General features: G+C 48.4%; 1 protein-coding gene across 4 annotated transcripts in view; it reads right to left on the bottom strand.

The window, feature by feature from the left end:
- Window positions 1-15,980, bottom strand: part of CTIF (cap binding complex dependent translation initiation factor) — a 154,396-nt gene that overhangs the window by 64,935 nt on the left and 73,481 nt on the right. For all 4 annotated transcript variants that reach the window (XM_065662903.1, XM_065662905.1, XM_065662906.1 and 1 more), the window contains exon 7: window positions 4,257-4,333. In XM_065662903.1, coding sequence (XP_065518975.1) covers window positions 4,257-4,333 — 77 coding nt within the window. The remainder of the gene's footprint in view (window positions 1-4,256; window positions 4,334-15,980) is intronic.

Below are 15,980 nucleotides of genomic sequence, written 5' to 3'. Positions count from 1 at the left end.
AATGACTCATGGGATTGAATATAAGGAGGAAATTCTTTCCTGTTAGGGTGGTGAGGCACTGGAATGGGTTGCCCAGGGAGGCTGTGAGCGCTCCATCCCTGGCGGCGTTCAAGGCCAGGTTGGACAGGACCTTGGGTGGGATGGTTTAGTGCGAGGTGTCCCTGCCCATGGCAGGGGTTTTGGAACTAGATGATCTTGAGGTCCTTTCCAACCCTAACTATTCTATGATTCTATGATGTAAATAGCTATTGTATATGCAAGGAGAGAGCTATGGCTGCACACCCATAGGGTTGCTTATCCTGAGGGCAGAGAAAGGTGCACAGCAGAGACCTCAGGGTAGGTGAGCCACTCTCCTTCACAACGCAGTGACAGCATTTCCCGAGGAAAGGTGACGGGAAGGAAGCGGGACGGGCGCTAATTATAGCACAGCCGGACGTCAGCATCGCTTCGCATGAGAAACAAAAGGTGCTTCGCTAGCCCAAGACGTGGCCCCTTCGGAATGTCACTGTCAGGGAGGGGAGAGGCAGCATGCGCTCTGCGCAGGGAACCAACATCATCTAAGACTGCATGGAAACAAAACAGGCAGATTTCTGGGTACCAATGTGCTCTATCAGCTCTTTATGCTAGCTGTTACATACAGCACCAGCCAACCTGAAGGTCAGCTATGAGGCAAGGTCAGGTGGACCTGTGCATCGTGCATTGGCCAGCTTGGGTTGGCTCCTCAACCCAAGCTGGATGTGTACTTGTGAGTGGTGACTCCTCCACATGGCAGCAGGATGCCCACCATGATCACCCAGGATGTGCCAGCACCCCTCTTGGATGAGGGGGATCCTGGGCTGCGAGGGTTGTTGCACCACATACAAGGATTGCTCCTGAGATATGGGGCACAGCTTAGTGCCAAGTGCTCACCAGTTAGGGAGAACGGGGAAAGCTCTTTGATGAAAACCAGACCAAGGCTTTGAGGCCACATCTGCTTCTAACTGCTGGATCAGGAAAACCCTTTGATCTTGCAAATCCATTGCACGTCAACCCTACTCCCATCTCTGGCTGCTGCCAACCACTTTCTGAGAAACCAGCTCTTCCTCCCTTGGGTCCACGCATCCAGAGCTGCTTCCTAACCCTGCTCCCAACCCACGTACCACCAAATGGCCCTGCTCAGCCTTTCCCAAGCTTCACTGCTTTCGACGCCTCATCCACGGTCAATTTTGAGTCTCTCTGTATCCAGATGAGGTTTGTAACAAAAACCCTGTAACTCCCAATTCTTTTTCTGGCCATAAAGTCTCAGCTTAAGGGACGTGTGTACGACCTGTGTGGCTCTACTAGCTCCAAAATGAAGCTTTTCTCCCTCATAATGATGCCTGGGACATTAAGATAATAGCACTGCAATAAAGTGTGAAAAGCTTTGTAACCTCTTTGTGCTCCAATAGAGTATAGGGTTTTTTTTTTTTCCTATTCCCTTTTTTCTCTTTATTTCTAACTTTTGTTCCCTATCTCTACCATATTTTTCTCAAAAAATAACTATTCTGAGAGCTCTGATATACTGCTGAAATCAACTTGAACAAGCAAATGCTCTCTAGGGGCATCTCAAACAGCGCTAGAAGGACTAAAACTCTCTTAGAATCATAGAATCATAGAATAGTTAGGGTTGGAAAGGACCTCAAGATCACCTAGTTCCAACCCCCCTGCCATGGGCAGGGACACCTCACACTAAACCGTGTCACGCAAGGCTCTGTTCAACCTGGCCTTGAACACTGCCAGGGATGGAGCACTCACAGCCTCCCTGGGCAACCCATTCCAGTGTCTCACCACCCTAACAGGAAAGAATTTCCTCCTTATATCCAATCTAAACTTCCCCTGTTTAAGTTTTAACCCATTACCCCTTGTCCTGTCACTACAGTCCCTGACGAAGAGTCCCTCTCCAGCATCCCTATAGGCCCCCTTCAGGTACTGGAAGGCTGCTATGAGGTCTCCACGCAGCCTTCTCTTCTCCAGGCTGAACAGCCCCAACTTCCTCAGCCTGTCTTCATACGGGAGGTGCTCCTGTCCCCTGATCATCCTCGTGGCCTCCTCTGGACTTGTTCCATCAGTTCCATGTCCTTTTTATGTTGAGGACACCAGAACTGCACACAATGCTCCAGGTGAGGTCTCACAAGAGCAGAGCAGAGGGGCAGGATCTTCCTAGTCCCAGACACATTGCAGAGGGAAAGAGACCCTGAAAACCCCCAGCATCAAACCATGTGTTGTGTGAAGAAGGAGCTGCTGAGGTCCCCAGTGAAAGCTTAGTGGATGGGACCATGCCTTTTCTGCTTAAAGAATTATTTGAGAGACTGTTGTTCCCCTCCAGCTCCCTCTATCTGAGCTTTTTAGCTTTTTGCAATTAAAATAAGTATGCTTTTTGTGCCTAAGCTTTGACACCACCATGGATGTCTGTGGAGGAGTTAGGCAGGACTGCATACCTTCTGCTCTTTCCATTTTATTGCATTCATGGCTGCTTAGGGCTGAAACAGCCTCATGTCTCCTGCCGCACGATGCCCTATCAACTGGGCTTTAAAGCTCCTGTATTTCCTCCTTGGATGTTATCTGAGTGCTACTTGGTCTGGGCTGTATCTCACCCAACCATCTTCCAACCCCAGCCCAAGGCAGTTTTTTTGCTATCAATCCCTGCCATCTGTGCAGGAGACAGGGATGCCCAGGGGAGCTGAATACTTCTGTCTGCTGATGGTTTATCTGAAGAGACCAGGAAGAAAAATAAATAGAAGTACACGTCTGGTGTGGTCCCTTGGACCGGATGGTTTTTCAGGTGGGAGGGAAGAACCAACACACAATTCCATGGCTATGGTCCGCGCGTAGCTTTGGGCATGGGTTTTCAGGCAGGAGACCCTTTGGGCTCCTTTCCCACAGCATGATGCACTCTTTAGATGGAGAAGGAAGACTCGGGTGAGCTGGAATGGGAGCGGGATGCTCTAACTTCCACTGCCTTTGCTCAGGGAGCCCAGCGCAGCGTGTGAGGAAGCCCACCCAGCTCGCTCTTGCAACACAAGCAGACCTCATCCTGCTTTTAACCATGTTTTGGTGATCGCAGGGCTGTGACCCAGCTGAAACAAGACCTTTTTTTTTATTATTATTATTATTTCTAAATCACTAGACTAAATTGCCTTTTAAATTGCGCACAGGAAAAAGGAGGGAGCCCCAAAGAGGAGAGAAAACAGAGTCTGCTGCTGCTGAACTGCCCAGCCCACAAAAGAATGTATCTAGGATGCCTGAGCAAACTCTTTTCAGCTGTTTTTCAGTCGCTTGGGTAAAATGTGGGAAAGCCACGCACAGAGTTAACTGCATCACAAATGTTTGTGGGTCAAGAAGTGATGGGGAGACTTGAGGACACCAAGTCCTATTACAGGTGCCTGTAGTACTTCCCCGAAAATCCCCCTGTGAGGAGGCATCACAGCTCAGACACAGATTTCAGCTCATTCTAGGAGAAAACATCAGCCACTTTTCCTCCTGTTCAACCACATTAACGTTGCAAACTCCTAGTTCTAGAAAAGCTTTATTGCCATGGTTGTGTTGTCTCAGCCACAGCAGAATCCGCTGGCAAAAATAAAGCTGCATGTACAACTAACTCCCTTATTCCCTGTTTATTTTCTCATTTAACCATAGTCACAATTCCTATCAAGGACTCTAGATGCCCTCATATAATTAAATATGCAATTTACGCAATTAAATACCCAATTGACCCAACTAAATTAACTCAATGGACTGAAATTGCCAATGCTACAGGAACTCAGCTGCCTATTTAACACATCCCCTCCTTTACAAAGAAGGCACCCAAGGCATGCTGCAAAGCCTTCCCAACCGTATCACTTCGCAGGTGACCCTGAAAGTCAGCAAATTATGTTTTTCAATAGGAAGAGAGGAAGCATGTTGCAAGGACTCAGCTTTTTATGGATAATACTGTGCCAGCTGCCTCTTCTAATACAAGTGGGGGCATCTGACTATGATAGAATAAGTGTAAGTGGAAGAGGAGGTCCTTAAGATAGTCCTGGAGCAATATAGGATGTACACCAGATTTAAAAGACAAATCAGGGGGACGCATAGACCCTGCATTTTCAGAATGTTAAAGCTCTAATAAGGGTTTATGCATTACCCCAGAACTGATAAACACCAGTATTGTACAAACGCACTCCAGAAGACAGTGGGGGAAGATGTACAATGAAGAAGAGAAGATCAAAAAAAACACCCGTCAGTGAGATTTCACCTACCTCCGGTCGTTTCTCCTCCTTCTGAACAGTTTTTTGGTGTGTGCGATCTCAGCTTCATGAGGCAATGGGTGGTAGCCCTGTAAAACAGAGGGGAAAGCAGTGATCAGCTCCAAGATACAGGAGGCATCAACATGGAAGGGCACAAAGTGAGACAGAGCTGTACACCCTGCCGGTGCCGATGTACCTAAACCATCCACTTTAACAGAATCACTGGTTTGGGTTGGAAGGGACCTTTAAAGCTCACCGAGTTCCAACCCCTGACACAGGCAGGGACCCCTTCCACTGGAGCAGCTTGCTCCAAGCCCCTGTGTCCAACCTGGCCTTGAGCACTGCCAGGGATGGGGCAGCCACAGCTTCTCTGGGCACCCTGTGCCAGCGCCTCAGCACCCTCACAGGGAAGAGCTTCTGCCTAAGAGCTCATCTCAGTCTCCCCTTGGGCAGGTTCAAGCCGTTCCCCTTGGCCTGTCCCTACAGGCCCTTGTCCCAAGCCCCTCTCCAGGTTTCCTGCAGCCCCTTTAGGCACTGGAGCTGCTCTCAGGTCTCCCCTTCAGGAGCCTTCTCTTCTCCAGGCTGCCCCAGCCCAGCTCTCTCAGCCTGGCTCCAGAGCAGAGCTGCTCCAGCCCTCGCAGCATCTCCATGGCCTCCTCTGGCCTCGCTCCAGCAGCTCCACGTCCCTCTTGTGCTGCTGCCCCAGAGCTGGATCAGGGCTGCAGGGGGGGTCTCCCCAGAGCGCAGCAGAGGGGCAGGATCCCCTCCCTGAGCTGCTGCTCACGCTCTGGGGGTGCAGCCCAGCACATGGGGGGGTTCTGGGCTCAAGCGCTCTCTGAAGCCAGGTCATGGGGAGCTTCTCCTCACCCAACACCCGCAAGTCCTTCTCCTCGGGGCTGTTCTCCAGCCCGGGCTGTCTGCCTTTCACTGTGTTGTTTCCTTTGTGTTTATATATTTATCCAAAACCCAGCTGTAAAAATATCGGCGAAGGGATGATGTGAGCAGCATTTCGAGGATACTGGAGCGACCCAACATGAGCTACAGCTTGCAGGTTGGTTGGGGCTGTGCCACAATGCCATTAGCAAGTCAATGACCACATCACGAGCACCTCATTGAGACTCTCCACTCCTGCTAGCCCTGTGGGCAGCACAGGTGGCATCCACCTTACTGGAAAGAGCTGAGATGACAAGGATGTTAAATGACTTGCCCAAGCGAAACCAGTTGAAGAACTCTGTGTAACTCAAACTTGTTGCCTCTCCACTGAAGGTGCCGACTTTGTGACTTGGTATACTCAACTGATAAGCGGGATGCTGTATTTACCATCCTACTATGGGCATTGTGAGGCTTCATTAATGTCAGCAAAGAGCTCTGAGGTTCCTGGATGAAAGGCACTGTGCAAGTGCAAAGTATTATTTATTTTCCAGGGACCACAGAGCTGTCATAACCATAATGAATTTTATTTATGCAGCTTTGTACTCTCCCGGCTGGCAATAAAAGCCCTGTAAAAGTCTCTCCTTTTATTTCCATCCCAATCTATCTTAGCTTCGGAGCTCCAGCTGCTGCTGGTGAATCACCACACATGAAGGGCCACGAGGGAGCAGCCTGGGCAAGGGCAAGGCAAGGTTCCCTGGGTGGGAACACATTGAGCAGCAGCTTTGTCACATTGGCATGACAACATAACACACCGAAGAGGCTTCAAAATGACTGTTAATTTTAGTAGCGGTTAGTGAGATAATAACATTTTTAGTTGCTCTGGTTCAAGATCTAATGGAGGAGTTGCTGGGGGTGGTAATGAATTTAGGCTTGCAGACCACAGGAAGCATCCCTGAGTTCAAGACCAACAGGGTTTATTGTGACCATCCATGCTGGCCATCTACACAGAGCCTGGAGAACCTGCAGTGACCCTACAGCTCCCACAGCAGCTGGAGCCTTCCACTTTGGAGATGTTCCCTCTTTCAGACTTCAAGCAATGCAGAACTCGCCAAGCCCTTGGGTAAGTCCTGGTGCTGGGTTGCACGTCCCCATGTACCCAGAGAAGCTGTGGCTGCCCCATCCCTGGCAGTGCTCAAGGCCAGGTTGGACACAGGGGCTTGGAGCAAGCTGCTCCAGTGGAAGGGGTCCCTGCCTGTGGCAGGGGTTGGAGCTGGATAAGCTTTAAGGTCCCTTCCAACCCAAACCATTCTGGGATTCTATGACTTGAACCTTGCTTTGGACATAGTCTTGAAGTGTTCTTCTTGAGAAGGCAGTTTCTCTTCTAACTTTCTTCTCCACTTTTAACTCTTCCGGAGAAAAACAGATGCACCATGATCATACAGTCTAGCACAGACGTCAGAAAGCATGTTCAAGAGTAGCACCCACTCTCAGTGGCCAAATATCCTTCTCCCACTAAAACTACCTAACACCCAGAGGTGCCACACCAGCCACATCATCCTACATAATCCTTCATAGCAAAGATACAGGGGCCATTGCAACACGAAGTTGCCTTAGCTTTCTTGCAGATCTGCTCACCCAGCAAGGATGTGCTCAGTGATATGCATTGGTCTGTTATCCTCTGCTCACGTCCCTGCACCCAGCAGCAGAAGGAGCTCTCCTCATGTTCCCTACATCTCATCTCACTGCTCAAACAAAGCCCATCTTTGAGTAAGAGTTAGTTTGGGAGTCGGGAAAGCTGGCAACCTGCTCTCTGGTGGCTGGGTTCTCAACTAGTTAAGGTCTCACCAGGTCTGACTCGGTTCTCCTGCACCCAAACAACTCGTGGTTCACTCTGTATGGCATCTTTGATGTCTAATAGCTTAGAATCACACTGAGCGTTCTCCATCACCGAAGGACTGTGGTTTGAGTCTTCCTTGTCCCTTACTTTCACTGAATGCATAGGAGGAGCTTAATATCTCCAAGATCTGTGTTCCTCTGACAATTTACTTGAAAGTGGCCAATGGTTATCAAACCAAATGAGAAAAGGAAGGGAGGGAGCAGACACACACAGCCCAATCACAGCAGCCGAGCTAGTTTAGGCAATCAGGTTAAACACAGTACAATGCTCAGGAAGGCTGTTTCCAAATGCTGTACTACCACAGCAGGCTAAAGCTTGGGGTATTTTTAAGAATTTAAGCTGCACTGCAGACATATGCAAATACAATTACCCTGGAAAATGAAACTATCTCTGCAGAACACAAGGACCTAAAGCACTGACTTCCTCAATGTGGAGCCTTCATTTGAGTCTCAGGAGCTGCTCTTTCCAACTAGAAACCATATATATGGTGGTGCATTGCTGCATGTCCTGACATGCAGACAGCACTGGGGTGACAGATGCATTAATTACATGGGAATAAGGCTCCTAATCCAAGGAGAACTCTTAGACACTGCCTGTGCCTAAGCAGCGGAGCACTTTGTGTCCCCGTTAAGAAAATCAAGCATCTCCCTTCTCCAGCTGAGCAGTTCCCTTCCTCAGTCCCCGTCATGAGACAATGTTTTGGAAAAAGCCCGTCACCAATCCCTACTCTTGTCTATTTTGGTGCCTAAACAGAGCTAAATTTGGAAGGGAGAGAAGTCGACTCTTTTTGTGCAGCAAGCTGATGTAAAAGGAAATATCAGCAGCTTGCAAGAAGGGTGGAGTGGCTGGAGAAGACAGAGGGTGATGGGTGGATGGTGACAGGCCAGAGCCCCGAGGCGCGATGACTTGGCTCTTGGGTTCATGTGGAGGCTGCTCCCCACCGTGGGTCATGCAGGACAGCAATGAAGTGCCTTCAATAAGGACAACATGGATCTGAAATGCAGCTCGTCCATTTTTCAGTGGACAAATGCTTTATGATGCTGAAATCCCTCAACAGAGGCAAAGGGAAACGTCTTTCAAGGCACAAGACTATGCTATGCTCCACAGCGGGTCTACAAGAAGACCTACACAAGAGGGATGGGTTTTGCTCCTGCTTGGGCCTGAGGATACCATCAAGCCCAGGTGCTCTTGGTTTTCATAGGCAGGTTTGCAACTTCTCGGTGGGCAGCCAAATCACATTTGGTGTCTCCCCTACATAGGTTTTAGTTTGCTATTTATTCACAGGCGGCTGGGGAAGAACATGGCAAATCAACATCTCAGTGCTGCTGGTTCTGGAAGCAAGGGGTATGGGAAAAGGGAAGAACAAGGAGCCCATGGTCTGAGGACGGATTGCTAATAGAGGTAATTTTCAGTTTTGGAGCTAAACACTGCGGTTTACACAGTGGGAAGCTTGGAGGAGAACCTGAGAAGCCCATGGGACCTCTAATGCGTGTACGTGTAAGTCAAGTTAAAATCATAAACATGCACGCTCTAACAGGAAAGGCTGATTGCTCTGGAAAACAAGGGGCGTTCAGGACTGGTCTGCTCTCTGGGCAGCCCCCTAGAGATCAAATATGTTGTGATGTGCAGATTCATTTTCAGATGTTTTGGGAAAAGCAGCTCTTGGAGAAGAAGGAATGTGATGAGCGGCAAGCTTAGGTCACTATCATATGGCCAACCAAGGGAAATGTGTCATCTACTGGAATTGCTGCGGACAAGATGGCAGAGGGGAGTGGGTCTGATGCCTAAGTGCACTCTTCTGCACTTTACCTTCCTAACAAAGGTGTCTGTCCAACCTCAACCCCCTCCATCTGCCTGTGGGAATCTGGAAAGCCGGCAGCTTTCTGGGCTGTCCCAGACCCATTTACATCAAAGTTTAATGAAAGAACAAGTGAAAAGCTTTCAAGATCTTGTTGGCAATATGCAGCAACCTAAAAGCCTCTGCCTCTCCCTTCACTGATACCTGCCTCTGGCCAGCAACATCCCTCTCCTGAGCCACCCCACCCCACATCTCAGCTCAGTAACCCACGGGGTACTGGCCTGGGAGGGACACAAGGAAGAAGAGCAGGACCAGCCTGCTATGAGCAGGAGCTTTACTATCCCTTTTCTCTGGCCTCCTCTGCAGCAGCATCAACTGAAGAAGCTGTAGGAAGGCAACAGATTTGCTTCTTTCACTGGTGATAGTAAATCACATGGCAAATCACTAACAGATAAGCAGAAACGAGGCAGGGGCTCTTCTGCTGCTGCTCCTTCTGTGACCACCTTCAGATAGCAAACCCCAGGGACTCCTTCAGCATCTGATAAAAACTGCCTTACAAAAGGGATGGTCCTATTTGGGACCAACCTGTGCCCTCCTTCTTCTCCACTTCTGCACTTCTCAAGTGCAATTGTTGCCTGGGGTGGCCAAATTCATGGGTATTTCACAAAGACTCTAGGGGCTGTGAAAGGTTGGGGTCCATTGCTTCATCCCCATGATCTTATGCCTAATGCAGCCTGACTTTGAGATGTGAAACCTCATTCCACAAAGTGACTGTCTTCACTCATACCCACTCATTCAGCCTCCTCCACAGACATGCCCCATGCAGAAAGTGATCTTCACTCATACCCACTCAGTCAGCCTCCTCCACAGACGTTCCCCATAGAAACGCTTCCAGCACACAATGGTCAAGCAGACAAAGATGCTTGAAGAGGAAACAGCAACACTGAAACCTTGTGAGTGAATGAAAGGTTGAGAAAAGCCACTGGACCGATGGAAAATACCCCAATGCTGGGTTGACAAGAGAAAGAAAAGAAATGATCAGGCCATATCACAGGATCAGTCCGCATGAGCTTTATCTCAAGAGCCTTTTGTGCCCTTAAGAAACATCTCCGCCCTTGCTTATCTTGAGCAAATGGTTGCAGAAGGCCTGAACTGAACAAACAGGTTATTAGGCCTTCGGTAGGCACTGGGAGTTTCACTCGCCTTTATTGCACACAAAGTTCAGGGTGGGATTTACCTTCCAGGGAGGTGGATGGGGTGAGGTGGGGCTGGTTGAGTGCAGCCCTGAGGATGCCCCATCTGCCTGCGCAGAGGGAACAACAGAAGAACCTTAAAAGAAATAAATATATTGTGGTTCCAGAAATGATCCACAGAAACCAACCCAGTGACCTCCAGTACCCCGAGATAAGGCTTTCATCTGCCTACAGGATGGATTATCCGTGCCAGGAAAGCCTGGGACAGCACAGACCTGCAGCTATATTTAACTTCTATTGTGCAGGTCCTGCATGTGTGGTGCGTATGGGGTTGAATGTGCCAATGCTCAGCATACCCATCCCACTGCACATCAAAAACACGGCAAAGGAGCTGCTACCTCCCCACTGGTATCACCACCACCACCCAAGGCCAGCATTTATCAACACATATAAGTCCTGTGGGAACTTCCAGCAGAGCCATCTCCTTGGAGGCCACTTGCTGTTGCCGCTTCCCCTTCCAGGAACTCCCAATGGTCCGCTGGCCACTCTCCTCTCTTACACAAGGGGAATTCTTTACCTCTTGAAAGGAGAGGCACAAACCAAAGCCTTGACCTGCTTTGGAAGCCGTGGAAGAAGACAAAACGATGTCAGGAAGCTGCTTGGAAATTATTTCCTCTTTCTGTTAGAATCTAAGTGATAAATCTGTTCCCTCAAATTGCAAGCTATTCATTTTTTTCCTGGAAGGTGCTTGTAATAATAGCTGCTTTTGAAAAAGGAATCAGTCGGTGCTCAACATCAATGGAATAGGAAAGTGCAACAATTTTACAAAATACTCCTCACCCAAGATAAAAGGCAGGTAAATCCTTACAGCACTTCACTGTTGTGGCTCTCCCATCTCTCCTCACCCACAACACAACACGCACAAAGCCTGGCAAACTCCAAGGACTCTTTCTTCAACTTCAACCATTGGAGCTAAGGCTAAATTAAACTACAGGGTTGGCAAATAGGACTTAGCTTCCAGCAACGCAGGAGCTGGAAAAGGAGCAAAACTCCCCTGGCTTTGCCATCACTGGTCCGGTAAGTCCCGTGGTGGAGAAGGGATGCTCCGTGAGACCTTGACAGTAGGACGTGCTTGCCAGATGAATCACGGCATGGTGCAACATGCCTCGAAGAGGAGGCATAGGAAGTTGTTTCTTGGGAGATGTCCCGGTTTGGAGGATTTCCTGATTAACTGCATCTTTGAGGAGCACACCATAAATCATACATCACCAGCAAAGGCTGAGCATGTAGCTGCAGCAGGCATGTCTCGGTGAAGAGCACCTCGAAGGAGACTTCTTATAAAAGAAGAGGGGTGGAACAGAGGAGCAATAGGACTGTCACGGCTGAACACCACTCTTTAGCTACCATTAAAATCACTGACACTATTCTCTATAGGGCTTTCCTCTAAGGATGCAACCTACTGGATTCCCACTTGCTGAACATTAATACTGGTCTATGGATGTAGCTCCTGTCACGAAATGATGGGTGTTTTAATGACTCTATGCTTGCAATCCCAGACCTGAAGAAGTATCATTTAGATCCTTATCTTCCCACTGCCTTCCCTTGGCATTTGTTATCAGCTCCCAGCAGACAGTGGACACCCAGACAGAGGTAAAATAGCATTTAAGAAGGCATTAAATACTTGGTGGCAGCTAAGTTATCCCACCTCATCCCTCTGCATCCAACTCTGGGATGAAACAAAAGACACACAGAATGGCAGAACAACCCAGTGTGAAACTCCCTGTGTGGGGTGAAGGATGCAAATGCAATTAAAGCTTTAGAATAATTAGGCAAAGGATCCCAAGTGAAACATACCCTGAACCTTCCTCAGTGCTCTGCTGATTACTGACAGAGAGTTTTCCGGGGTCTATTTTTAACTCCCGGCCCCTAAGCTCCTGAATTATGCATAATTCAGAGATAATAAAACTTTAAAATCCAGGACAAAGTCTCCTAAGGAGGAACTGCCTCTGCAAACACACACACACACAATCAATGCAACCAGGATGGGCCGGAAGAAGAGCCCAACTGGTGCCACCAAGCCCCATCTAAGCCACCAAGATGGGGACAGGCTGGAAGCACACTGCACATTGAAACAGGGTGCTCCAGACACACCGACACGGACACACGGTGCCATAGGAAGAGTATAAATAACAGACAAAAGAAATCCCCTTTTGTTACAAGGATCCGCAAATCCAAAATCAGTTACAAGCTGACTTAGGAAACGGAGTTTTTTCCCATGTTATAGCAAAATGGGAACAATACTTTGTGAGTGGAAGTAACTCTAATTGTTTTAACTGATGTTATTTTAGTGTTGTTTAGGTTTATTGCTTATTTGTATGTATTTCCTTTACCCCGGTCAGGCTTAAAAACAAACCTTACTGTCAGCAGTAAAGCATCCCATCCATAAATAAATACATTTATCCAGTAAATATAGATACAGCCACACCACTGCTTGCAGTCCTCAAATCAGAACAGTTAAGAATCATTAAAATAAATAGCTTTGGTGACCTGTGTTTGCTTTTCCTTAGAAAAGGGAGCCTTTTTCAGCTAATATTTGGAATAAACACCTCCCACGTTACTTGCGACCAGGAGGCACCACACCTGGTATTTGGTTTGTGGCCTAAGCTCATCCTGAGAAAGGGCTGTGCTGCTCTGAAGAGCTTTTGCTGCATGTTCATAGAATCATAGAATCACAGAATGGTTTGGGTTTGGAAGGGACTTTTAGGATTAGATTTAGCTTAGATATAAGGAAGAATTCTTCCCTGTGAGGGTGCTGAGGCGCTGGCACAGGGTGCCCAGAGAAGCTGTGGCTGCCCCATCCCTGGCAGTGCTCAAGGCCAGGTTGGACACAGGGGCTTGGAGCAAGCTGCTCCAGTGGAAGGGGTCCCTGCCCGTGGCAGGGGCTTGGAACTGGATGAGCTTTAAGGTCCCTTCCAACACAAAGCATTCTATGGTTCTATAATTTGTGCCATCCCCCAGAGCCAGGTCCCCACAGATTCTCTTCTCTTGGGTGGACCGCAGACTCAGCCCATAGCTGCTCCAGCTCATGCAAGCTCCCTGGAGTTGAGACAGTTCAACAGTGATGAGACCTCTTATTTACGGAGTGGTAACTTCACAACACTAGAAATAAGATGTGGCTTTCTCTTTCCCTTCAGCGTGGGTAGATCCAAAGGCTCTTGGAGAACTTCGTCACTGCTCAGCCCTTGGCACTTCCCATTGGAGGCCTTCTAAGTGCATGATGTTTTGCAATATCCTCAGATCGCAGGCAGCACTTAATAAGTCAACGAGCATTTTTTGCCATGATCCATATCACTGTGATCAATACACTACACCACCAAAGTAAAAGGGGATTTTGCCATCAGCTTTAATAGGTGGTGACAGCCTCTCTTGGTCCAGTAGCAGACCCTTCCTGTAGACCTTCATGGCTAAAGCAAGCTGTGCAGTGTATCACTGTCCTTTCTGCCTCCAAGCTCCTCATATTGTGCTGGAAATATATTCACACAACAGCCATTCCTGCTTGTAGTTGGCTGAAGACACAGCCAACACTCTTTCCCCAGGACTATACCACAAAGGGATGTTTTCTCTCCTTTCTGAACTCTCTGCTTAGTCTAGCTCAGCCCAAAAAGAGCAAGTGAGGATCCCATGTTGCAGCCACCCCAGTCTGAAAAATACCCCAATGTGCAAACACCAGTTTAATCCTATAAAAGCCTCATTCTTCCCTTTGACAAGTCCCATTCCTTTGCAGGAGTGTGGGCTGTGCAGCACAAGGGCTTGACTTTCTCCTTGCCAGGTTACTGGCAGTTTGTGCCTGGGTGGAAGAAACTGCTGCTTGAGTGTCCATCTGCTCCCTCCCAGGATTTTCCTTTTATGCATCGAGGACTAAGATTTCTCCTGCTGTAATGGGTTTTAATGCAGGGACAAGCACAGAAAACATGTGCACTTGCCACAGAGTATCAATCATATCACATCATATATTAATTACACTGATGCTCTGCAGACCTCTGGGAGCCATGGAATACTTTGAACAGTAAAACAAGGACAAGTAAGGAAAGCATGCTTGTAGCTCCCTTACAGCAGTCTCCAAATGTGACTTTTGGAAAAAGATCTGTCATTTCCACCAAAAAATAATCCTGAAAAACTTGGTTTTTATCTAAAGCTGCTGCAGAACAGGCAGAAAAATTGCCATATATGCTCTCCTGTGTCTTGTAAATCTCAACCATGACAACTCCAAAGGCACTGGCATCATTTAAATATCAGCTTTCCTGCCAGTGAAAGCATGAGTTATGACTGCTTTTGTGATGACTGCCAGGAGCTGGGTGAAGCCCCTTCAATTCATTTCACATTGGCCAGAGGAATGCACCTTCACGTATTCATCAGAACCAAGCAGGGACAAAGAAGATTAGATTTAGAATTCTTATGAGGAAAAAATTAATCACTGGAAGGGTTGTCAAGCATTGGAACAGGCTGCACAGCAAAGTGGTGGAGTCACCATTCCTGGAAGTGTTTAAAAGACATATAGATGTGATGCTCTGGGACATAGTTTAGTGGTGGACTTGGCAGTGCTGGGTTAACGGTCGGACTTGATGATCTTAAAGGATTTTTCTAACCTAAATGATTCTATGATTCCATAAGAATCAGAGCCAAAACTCAACAAACCAACCCAGCTCCTGGATATTTCCATATGCCACACAACTGGCACCAAAGACCTTGCTTACTGGGATGTCTCAGGCCATGCTGCCCCTCTAGGATAGGGTTTTTCAGCTGCTTCCTACTTTCCTTGGTGCCCTGCTTGATTGTGTCCATGTGATGGGCTCAGCTCCAGAAGCTGGGAAAGGTCTGAGATAGCAGCCATTGAGAGTCGTGTGGCCAACGAGCAGAAAGAGGCATGACAGGAAAACCACAGATGCACCGCATGATGAGCAACTTGGAAGCGGTCACCAAACCACTTGCTACCAAAGATGGGAATTCTGGCAACCAGCACATCCTCCATGTCCATTCAATCAACAACCTTCTCTACCCAGAACACCTGCCTGCCACCATCACTACTGCAGCCATAAGCATCCCACAGATGCTATGCCTTCAGGGCCTTTGAGGATGGAGACAAGAGCTGCGTGGTCTCTTTTCCCAAGCAACAAGTGACAGGACAAGAGGAACCGGCCTCAAGCTGCACCAGGGCAGGTTTAGATGGAGCTGAGGAACAATTCCTGCCCCAGAGGGTGCTCAGCATTGGAACAGGCTGCCCAGGGCAGGGCTGCAGGCACCGGCCCTGCAAGTGCTCACACACCGTGGAGACGAGGCCTCAGTGCCATGGGTCAGTGGTGGCCTTTGCAGTGCTGGGGAATGGTTGCACTTGATGATTGAATCAGCCCAGTTGGAATCAACCCAGCTGAGTCCATGATTCTAAGGTGGCTCTGAAGCCACCTGGTCAGAACGAGGTCTTCCATGGTATGCTCCATGTTCACCTGGGTAGCCCTCCTACGGCTCTACCTAAATTAGGTAGCCTTACATAAGGTAGCCAAATACCTCACCAAAAGCAGTTTTAGACATCCTCACTGACACACTGCTCTTTGCACACTGTATATAGTTACTCGCATGTACAAGATGCTAAAGGCATGTGTGCTTCTTCCTCCCGCTTGCATCTCTGCTGGAATCAGAGACAACCCAGCAAGCTGGGATGGCTCAAGCCTGCCCTTCCCAAAACCAAGTCATCAGATGCCTGTGTCTCTGTGCTTGGCAGCCTCAGCCTTTCTCTTGTTATCACTGCCAAAAACTATTCATTTAACATCCATGGCCTTTTGCCAGCAAGAACGCCGTGTGAGGAGCAGAACCGTCTCCTCCGCTAAACCCAAGCAACAAGAGCAAGGCTCTTCCTCGTGTTAAGAAAAAATTAACACAAATTCCCACCAGCTAGGAAAAGCTGGAGGTTAATATAAATT

The sequence above is a fragment of the Lathamus discolor genome, chromosome Z, assembly GCF_037157495.1.
Source record: "Lathamus discolor isolate bLatDis1 chromosome Z, bLatDis1.hap1, whole genome shotgun sequence".
NCBI classification, from domain to species: domain Eukaryota; kingdom Metazoa; phylum Chordata; class Aves; order Psittaciformes; family Psittacidae; genus Lathamus; species Lathamus discolor.
This window is presented reverse-complemented; position numbering and strand designations above follow the sequence as displayed.